The sequence below is a fragment of the Tachysurus vachellii genome, chromosome 14 (genome assembly GCF_030014155.1).
Source record: "Tachysurus vachellii isolate PV-2020 chromosome 14, HZAU_Pvac_v1, whole genome shotgun sequence".
Classification (NCBI taxonomy): Eukaryota; Metazoa; Chordata; class Actinopteri; order Siluriformes; family Bagridae; genus Tachysurus; species Tachysurus vachellii.
This window is the reverse complement of record NC_083473.1, coordinates 8,587,167-8,597,466: the sequence shown is the minus strand read 5'-3', so window position 1 is coordinate 8,597,466 and position 10,300 is coordinate 8,587,167. Positions and strand designations below refer to the sequence as shown.

The 10,300-nt window shown below is 35.7% G+C and overlaps 1 protein-coding gene across 1 annotated transcript; it reads left to right on the top strand.

Moving 5' to 3' along the window:
* Positions 1 to 412: 412 nt before the first annotated feature.
* On the top strand, positions 413 to 7,673 carry cdx1a (caudal type homeobox 1a). Its single transcript, XM_060887181.1, has 3 exons — positions 413 to 957; positions 6,067 to 6,215; positions 7,041 to 7,673. The coding sequence occupies exons 1-3, from the start codon at positions 540 to 542 to the stop codon at positions 7,236 to 7,238; spliced, it is 765 nt and encodes a 254-aa protein (XP_060743164.1). The 5' UTR covers positions 413 to 539; the 3' UTR covers positions 7,239 to 7,673.
* Positions 7,674 to 10,300: the final 2,627 nt, after the last annotated feature.

Below are 10,300 nucleotides of genomic sequence, written 5' to 3'. Positions count from 1 at the left end.
TAATTTGTATCTATAGTGTTGTTTATGTCTGTACTTTTGAGAGTCACAAACAGCTGGAACCAAATTCCTTGTGTGTGTCAACACACTTGGCCAAAAAATCTGATTCTGATTCTGATTCTGATTATTATAAAGTCATAGAGTTCTTTTTGACCAAAAGTGCGCAATTAGAAACAAATGGTATTTTTTAATCAGGGTTAAATCTCTACTGACTAATAAATCTAGAAACAATCTACTCTGTATCTGATCTTTGGCCATTGTCTTGGTGAGAACTACCCCACCAATAAAACTGCCTCTTCATGTGGATGGAGGTGTCGGGCCCTGTGCCGGGGCTGTAAAATCATACGGTACTGTAGTATTTTCCACACTCCACCACCCCTTCCCATGTACTAAGAGCAAACACGACGTCATCAGCCGTGTGGCCGACAGGTGAGCTTTACCAGGAAGGTGAGTGTTTAGTTAAAGTAAAACTCGCCTTTGCCCCGCGGCGGCTGACATCAGGCTCCGGGGGCCATTATGTACCAGGCAGTTGGCTCATCAGGATGTCCGTGAGCTACCTGTTGGAAAGGGACGGCGGCGCGATGTACAGCAACACCACGCGGCATGTCAACCTCGGCTACAGCCACCAGAACGTGTACCCGTCGCCACCGTACTCGGACTATGCCAGCTACCATCATGTCTCTGCAATTGGCAACGAGCACCATCACGGAGCCCAGAGCGGCGGCGCGTGGAATCCCGTGTACGCGCCTGCGCACGACGAGTGGCCGCTGTATACGCACGGTGCCACACACGCGCCCTTCCCGGGCCTCGGTCCAGTGAACGCGGGGAACATCAGCGGCTTGGTGGCGCCGCAGGAGCAGCGCAGCATACCGAGTATCCCCGGTCCTCCTCAGCTATCCCCTGTGTCTGAGAGGGACCAGGCAGAATGGGCGAGACGTATAGGACCACCCGTGACCAAAGGCGAGTTTCCACTCAATAGTAGCAGCATTATTAGATCCTTATAACATATTTATAAAACTTATTTAAAAGTTAATGCATAAATCTCTACGCCAAACACTTTCATTGATAACAAAACAAAATCCACCATATTTGATCTACCTCTAATTATATCTCAATAGGGTCAAACTACCTTTGATCCCAACACCCTAATATTCTTGGGTCTTCTCAAGACAGAGCCAAAGGATATGAAAACACAAACAGATCAGACTTTCAGAAGTTTCCTGTAACAATACTGTTCATTTAGCATCAATTGATGTTTCAAAGCATTTGCAAAGGTTCCTAGAGAAATTCACTTGCTTTGAAAAAGGAAATGCCGTAAAATATTTTCGAGAAAGCTTTAGTTAATTCACATTCAGTTTTTTTTTTTTACTACAAAATATAAATGAACAACAATGAATATTGCCCTGCAATCACAGTGGACTTAACTGAAATTAAAATTTCCACTCATCTGACCGCGTGCTACTGGAAATAAAAATACGAAACAATAGGTGTATTAAATCACTCAAGTAATTAATGGTATCTTGAAGCACCATGTAGCATATAATTTAGACATTATTAGCTATTTTCCACAGCCTTATCAGTGTGGAATGAAGGCTCAGAGTTTATGAGGTGATAAGAAAGTGCTCCTCTCCTCTCCTATATGTGTGTGTTGGTGTCTATGTGGCACCCAAAGAGTTCTTAAAAACTCATTGTTTGGGAAATAACTTGGTATTTGTGGGATTTACTAAAAATCAATTGAACGATCATTTTATAGTACATTTTAGTGACATTTTAAAAAGAATATCAGTTGAAAAAAGAGCTTTGAGAGCTTTCTTTCAAATTTTGTGCAGCAGCACAAACAACATACTTGCAGGAGTTGCGGTATACAAACAGATGACTAATTTAATATGTATAAAATGTAAAAAAAAAAAAAAATTAACATTATAGTTTAATTTTACATTTGTGTTTATTTAACCTAATTGGTTTATTTGTTTATGCATTTATTCATTTATTAGAGGCTACCGGAGTGCGTCTCTATGACCTTAAGTATCCGTATAGCCTACTTTATAACGCCTGTTATGGGGTTATCTTATGAGTAGTATATGAGTTGTGAGACCTCATATAGCAAGTGTTACCAATTAACCTCCTAACTTGGGCTTTACTACTGTATTTTATCATTTTATTGACATGTATGATTTTACTCTATCCAACAGCCACAGATTGTGTTAATAAGCCATTAGGCTACTGGTAAAATAATAGTAAAACATTTCTGGACATGAGTATTTGGGCCATTAGTAGATACTGGATGCTGTTAGTCTAGTATTAAGTATATATAAATTTGGTTTCTGGTCAAGTTTAACATACAAGTTATGAGTTATTGCTTAAAGTATAAATGTTTGCATCTTGCCTACTTTACCCCCTACTTCATTTCACACCACTACAGGGTGACTACAGTGTTTGTGGTCTCCTTCCTAGCGTTGGACTCACAAATCATTAGAGCTCCCACTTTTACACCAACACTGAGCACTACTTATTCATAGTCTGTCTCCATGTTCACTTTTTGGAAATAGTACTAGGAAGCCTGCTGTGAAAATAATCCAAATATCTGTTAACTAGTAAGCTCATACAAAGTGAATCCCTAAAATATAAGCAAAGCTTCTTTATTCAGCTATGTGTGCTTAACATACACAACACTTTCTAATTTTAATAACTATCTCACCAGAGCTCAGCCTTATTTTACTATGTATCTCTGTCAAGCCCTTAATTAACTTCATGACTGTTTGAACCTGGTAGTCAGGAAGTGTTTTGCTTGCTAGGAGAAATATGCTGGCTTTCTAGGTTCAGTGCTGTAACGACCGTCCGATATTTTTAGGTTGCTAAGAAGTACAACTATTGTAGCTGCTCATTCTCTATCTGTAAAAAAAAAAAAAGGTTAGTGGAACTCTAAAGCAGAAAGTGACATTTGATGGTGAAGTTCAGCACCTACAATTTTGAGACAGAATGCTCTAGATAAAAAAGAAGTTATAAGAAACAGAAGTGTCGAAGAGTTAAGATTTGAAAAGAATAATGGAAAAAAAAAAGATTTGAATCTATTGATATGTTTGAACAAAGAAATCATTAACCCTCACATGCTGGGCCAAAAAAATTTCACCATCCTTATAAGATCTTCATAGAAGTAATAATAATAAGGAGAAGAAGAAGGAGAAGAAGAAGAAGAAGAAGAAGAAGAAGAAGAAGAAGAAGAAGAAGAAGAAGAAGAAGAAGAATTGTGATTAAATGAAACTAATTTATCTAATTTATTTTTTTGCTCACTATTATCAGATTATCAGCCCAGATTCAGCTATAGGAAGAGGCTGTGAGTCAGTGTTTTCTTATAGTGTATGGTAAGAGATGAACGCATGTAGACCACACTACAGTCAAGTTCCGTGTCCAAAGGTGGTGCAGTGTTGCCCAACGTTAGTGTATTATCCATCACTGGGTCAAAGCACAAGGTGTCCTTGAACACAGCAGCCTGGCTCCTAGTGAAAGATTTTCTGAAAAGCTAACAGGAGAAGCCAGGCTGTCTGATGACATGCAGGCCGCACCCTGCTGTGTCCACTTCAGGAGGAACCCACGAACGCTGATAACACTGACAGGGGTGCAGGCGTGTAGGCGTGTGCGTGTGCCCGAAGTCAGATAGCCAAAGTGTGAGTGTGTGTGTAGAGAGAGAGAGACATGGCACACTGCTGGAGTCTACCTGAGGGCTTGAGAAACTCAAAGTATCAACTCAGGCTATATTATGAAATAAGGAAATCAGATATGAGATTCACAGTCATATGCAGTCAAAATTTGCATTTCTAATTTGGAATCTTTGAAAGTTTAGAGAGTTTAAGGAAATAGTGATTTTCCATGTACTGTGTAGTTCAGTACAAGTTATTGGTTTTATGAGTTATGAATTGCTGTGCCTTTGAATACATATTACTTATTCTACACACATGTTTAAATAAAACATACACAAGTGTCTAAGAGAGTGTTTCCTGTATACATGTTTGCTTGAGCCCATGTGCTTGGATTAACATACCATGTCTTATCTAACAGGATAGACTTATATCAATATATCATCATCTGTTTCGTCAGGACACATTCAAGATCAATTCCATTAGTGACTAAACTAGCTTAAGCACTGGGTGTATATATTTGTTTTTGTCCTGTTTTTCCACAGTGCAAACAAGATTTGATAAGATTTACCACAAAAACTGACCTGGTGTTTGTGGAGCCTGTAAAATATTTAAACAGTACAACTTATTTGTAGGGTATGTATTATATATTATATAAAAACAGACATTACATAAAGAAAGAAACTTGTAAGAAATTGATTTAGTACACTTTTAGAAAAGGAAGAAGATAATTTACAAGATATAAACTGTAGACCATACACATACTGAACACTATACTAATACTGGCTAGAGCTTCATTTTGTTCTCACTACAGCCTCAGTTCCTCATGGCATGGCTTCCACAAGAAGTGGGATATATTGCTTTAAGACTCTGGTCCATGTTGTCATGATTACATCACACAATTCCTGCAGATTTTTCTTGTGCACATTCATACTGTAAATGCCCCGTTCTACCACATCACGAAGATGTTTGGACTGTTGGATTCAGATCTATTTACTGGGAAGGTCACTGAAGAACACTGAACTCATTGTCATGTTCATGAAATCAGTGTGAGATAAGTTTTGCTAGGTGACATGGGGCATTATGCTGGAAGTAGCTATTAGAAGATGGTCATGAATTGATTCACATGGTCAGCATCAATCAAACTGGCCATGCTATTCAAGCAACATTTGATTGGTTTTAAAGAGAAAACCCACACCATTATACCAACAACACCATCCTGGACTGTTGACATGAGGCAGATTGGGTTTATGTATTCAATGCTGTTGGCACCAACTTCTGACCTGATTATCTTGTGTCTCAGCAGAAATCAAGATTCATCAGATTTCTGTCTGGTTTTTAAAATTATAAACAATAAATTCTAAAAATGTAAAATACATAGTTTTTAAATAATTAAGAAATACGTATAGTATATTGGACCATTTTCTTTTTTTAACAAATGGTTAAAGACAAGCAGGAAATTACTGTCGACCAGGACAACCTTTAGAAATACAATATGAAGAAAACATTGCACATTATTTACACATACATTAAATAGGACTGTCAGTGGTCTGATTAATTTTTAATCAGAATGATGTAGTTAATAATTCTGGTGCATAGCCTTGCTCTTGCAGACAAACAAGGGCTTTTGTATTTTGGGTTATTACTGTGTGTCATAAGCAAATATTAATACACAATGCGATGTCAGTCATGGGAAACTGATACTTCAGTGTGGAGAAATGTCCAGTAGTTTACATGGCCTGTTAAATAAATTGACGAAGTCTAATGTTCTGTACATTACCAAGCTGATATTTCACATCAAAATGTTAGATCTGCCTGTGAACAGAGCTGTTAAATGAACCCAAAATTTTTAAATGAATGTAAATACTCTGGTACATATTGCTGTATATTCAAATTCTTCACTCACTCTATTAAATTCTACTTAATTTAGGAAATGTACAATGAAGATTCACAAAAAATGCATGCACATTAAATCCCACACTAAATTTTGTTATTGATTATAAATTACTTAAGCCTAAATAAAAACAACTTTATTATTTGAACCTTTCACGTTAGCTAGCATGATTACTCGGATGATACGACTGAATGAAAAATAGTTAACTTTCAGTATACAATTTGTTTTAATTAATAAAACAGCAGATAGTTTACAGTGATGGGTATTGGGTCTCATCCTCGCTGTCACATTTGTCCAAATTTAAAATTGAAATCAATTTCTTGAATCTCTAACCTCATGGGACTATAAAAATATAATAAATTAAAATATGAATGAAAATATAAATATATGATTATAGAGACATGTAGTGATATAATGTCTGAAAGTGTAGTGAGTAAAAAGTAGAGATTCTTCCTCTGAAAATATTATTTTAATTAGATTCTCAAGAAGTGAGATTTTCTATTTACTGTATTTTGCTGACATTAATTTTTTGCACTAAAGGAGCGAAGACAAGGACAAAGGACAAGTACAGGGTGGTGTACAGTGACCATCAGCGCCTGGAGCTTGAGAAGGAATTCCACTTCAGCCGCTACATCACCATCAGGCGTAAGGCCGAGCTCGCCGTAGCTCTCAACCTCTCTGAACGCCAGGTGTGTGAAACTTAACTACTTACAGAGTGGAGAAGGATTTTTATTGTTGAATTAATTCAAGCTGTAGACATAACACTGTCTGGACTGGCATTCAAACTGGTAAACATTGTAACTGCTACAGTGAATGTCTATATATGAAGGTAACCTTAAAGTGATAAATTGACAAAAAAACGAACTAAGGCAGATTTGGATTAAGCTATGAGCTTAATTTAGCCAACGAGACATGAAACATATTAATTATGGTTGTTTGAATTTTTAATATTACGTTTTTAAAATGTTTTTTTGGCTTTAAAAAATCTCTAATTGAATTTTTGTCGGTAGTAATTATAGGGTACAGCATGGCTATATAAGTTTCTTTTTGTACTTTCACATATTTAAATACAATATAACATTTTTACCTTTTTTACTTCTAAGAATTTTAGTTCTAGGTTCAAATTAAAAGTTCTGACACGCAAAACATATTTAATGCATTATTGAAGATTATCGATTAAAAAAGTCAGCATTATATCTAAATGTATGTATGTATGTATTTATTTATTTATTTATTAGAATTAGGTTAGTTTATCTATACCTTTTTGATTAAATTTTAGCAAACATGCTCATTATGCTGTGACAAACCTTTTAAGAATAACAACACAGATTTCAATTTTGGTTGATGTTTCAAAGCTTTTTTTATATTCAATGGATTTCTAATGACTTAATCTGGTCTGATTATTCATTCTAGTGGCACCAATAAATATTTACTATTGTACTGTGTACTTTAGGGTTTTCTACCTACTAACAGGATCTTGATTTCTGTTCCTCTTGATATTTTATGATAAACAGGTAAAGATCTGGTTTCAGAACAGACGTGCCAAAGAGAGAAAGCTGAACAGGAAGAAGATCCAGCAGTCACAGCAGGCCTCCACCACTACAGCCACTCCACCTGCCATCGATATCCACACGAACGCTGCTATAGTCGCGAGCACCAGCGGCAGCTTGTTGACAGAGACGTTATCTACGGCTATTAAAGAAGAATACTAAAAACCGCTGATAGCAGAGAGGGAACATGCAATGTGGACGTTAAACTAAAGAAACCAAACGTTTACACTACACTCTCAGTGATATCACTAAGAGCACAAATGAAAATTTACCATTACACAAGAAATAGCAAATGAATGAATCACAATATTTTAATTGAAATATTTTAACAGAAATTGCCATCATGATTAAGGAGAAGCGTAAGCTTTCAGGAAATACAGCTGTTTTTCTAATGCCTTTTTAATGCCAATTATTAACAATGTACCATTTTAGACAGACATTTAGTCTATATTTGAAATGTTATTTGAACTGTATGTGTGAAGTGTTTTCTACTGTGTGCCAAACCAATTAAACTAATAAATATTCGGAACAAGTAAATAATGTATAAATAAGATACATTAATCTTTGTTTGCAGAATAAAAAGATAATATTGTAAAATTCTGGATTCAGAATTCTGGATTTTTTAAGAAAAGAAACAATGGAAAGGAAAAGCATAGGAAGACATGTCTTGTGTTTTATGGCTGTAACTTGTGTTATTTGGTAATGCTACAATGGTAAATAAATACACGGCTGTCATGTGAAAAAAACCTGGCTGCTAAACACCTGCCGTGTGGATAACAAGGATATGGAGAAATGTTCCTTCAGCAAAAGGAGTTACTTTGACCCGTTGGTCGTTAAGTGCTGGGTGTGGCGTGGCCAAAGTTACTCGAATCGTTTCATAGTCAAATGATTCATCTCAATTAGAGATACAAGATACATGATAGTTTTTCACATTTGGCTCCACACAGTGACACGTCAACAAAATCAACCTTTGCTTTGGAAATGCAAGATTGATTTTTTTTAATGACACAAACTCTGTGGAAGTGCATACTCTGCGTTATGTGGTCTTGTGTGTACTGGATTTTAAAGAGTGCAGAGCTGTGAGATGAAGTGAAGTGAATGCAGGAGCATGAATTATAATGTACAGGGCAGTTTGAAACATAAAATATGATTAAAAAAAAAACCAAGATAACCAACATGACATGCTTATGTTATGAATTGGGTTACTATTTGTGTAAAGTGTAATAAAAATTCAGTCAGGTTAAATTCAAGTCACGTCAATTGTACATTGTATAGTATTGTGCTTTGTCAAAGCAGTTTTAGACAAATTCCGATGTAGGTTTACAATTCAGGCGTAAAGTTTACATTCACCTAGGCTTAAGAATATTTAACTTGATATAAAACCTGCTGTTGGGTTTTTTTCATCTTTCAAATGTTTGTCCTGCATCTGTGTATCGTTAGCAACCTTTATCAAAAAAAGTAGTTATAATAATACATTTGGATTGATCTAATATTTGGTTGTGTTGCATGAGAAGTTCTGAAACTACTGCAAAAAAAAAAAAAGAGATAGATAGATATAAACACGACTGTTTAACCCGAGGTTTTTGTGATATGATGTAACATACTTTACAGTAAATACAGCAAATAAACACAGCAAACACTCATATTTTTAAAATGTCTGGAAAAGACTTTCTAAAAATTTCAATTCAAACACTAACCAAATTTCACCCTTTCAAATTCAGATAAAACTGAAAAGAAAATGATCAGCTTATGTCATTTCAATGAGCATAATCAGTTCCAGGTTTATTTGTATAGTGCCATGTCAAAGGAGTTTTAAACAAATCCAGATATAGGTTTACAGTTGACATATTTCATGTTTCTTTTGGCTGGTCAATCAGAGCATTCATTAGAGATTTATTTAGTCTCTATATCACTAAAGAGATATGTTGAATTAAAGCTCATTTATTTCATTTGGCATATGAATTCTTCACCCTCCACTGAGAGAGACCTACACTGCTGAAAGGCTGCCATACAAGGAAAAAGCACTCTTTTTTTATTCTACCAAAAAGTGTGTATGTGATCAACACAACATTTGGAAGTGTGGTCTCTGGTCAGATGAAACAGACATTTAACTGTTTGGAAATAATGATCAGTCCTACACATGGAGGAAAAAATAATAGGCTATGTTTATTTTAAACCAGGAACGAATAAAAGTAAATAAAATTATAATAAGATCTGAAATAGTTAATGGTCTGTCATAGATAAATGTCAACTCCATGACTTACTTGGGACAATGTTCTCCTTAACGACAGAGGAAAATAATAAATAAACAGCACAGAGGCTGACCTACATATTGTTTATTACTGCTCAGAGCTGATATTGTGTGCTATACAAGGTTATCCAGTACAGAACACCCATACAGAAAAGCCACTTGGACTTCACTGATGCTTCACCGATTACCCTTTTTACAATGGGTATCCTGGTTAGATGCAATGACTTAATCAAGATACTAATTAGCATCCAAAAAAAAGGGGTGTACACATAATGCATCTCATAACCCTATGCGCCAGTATATGTGATGAAAATCACATTGTTATCTAGTGCTGGTTACTATTTATGAACAGCAGCTACGCTAATACCTCTCCACTTGCTTCTCTTTTTTACCCATTCTGATTCATCCTTAAATTGTACCAGCTCCAGTTGTGTTCTGCTTCATGAAGTTTACGGACCTTTAGTGAGAAGAGGCCAAGCCTGTGAGGATCCTGAGGCATCTAGAGATGTACCAGCTCCAGTTAGAATCTACTTCATGAGGATTCAGAAATTCAAAGAGGAGATTCCATCTATATGTGGGCTTTGAAGACAACAACCTCCTCATCAATACACAATTGTCGGACTGTACATGACTTTAAAAACATTATTCATAATAACACACTCTGGTGTTCATAACAATTTATAATCACACCCTCCATTGTCACCAATGTCTAATATTAATTATGAACTTTTGTATAATATTAATCTTTGTATAATTACAAACTTTACAAATAATAACTTTATGTACTATATTTCTTATGTTCTGTAAACCTGCTTTGAGACCATTTCCATTGATAAAAGTGCTATACAAATAAAATTGAATTGAATTGAATTTGTGCACATGGGCATTGTCATACTGGAATCTCTTTTGGTCCTGTTAGTTCTAGTGTGTGACTAGTGTTACAAGTTTGATACCATTAGCTAACACCAAACTG

Coding starts and splice junctions, on each gene's coding strand:
- cdx1a (XM_060887181.1), top strand. CDS start 540: ATGTCCGTGAGCTACCTGTTGGAAAGGGACGGCGGCGCGATGTACAGC. Junction 958..6,066: donor AGGACCACCCGTGACCAAAG/GCGAGTTTCCAC, acceptor TTTGCACTAAAG/GAGCGAAGACAAGGACAAAG. Junction 6,216..7,040: donor TCAACCTCTCTGAACGCCAG/GTGTGTGAAACT, acceptor TATGATAAACAG/GTAAAGATCTGGTTTCAGAA.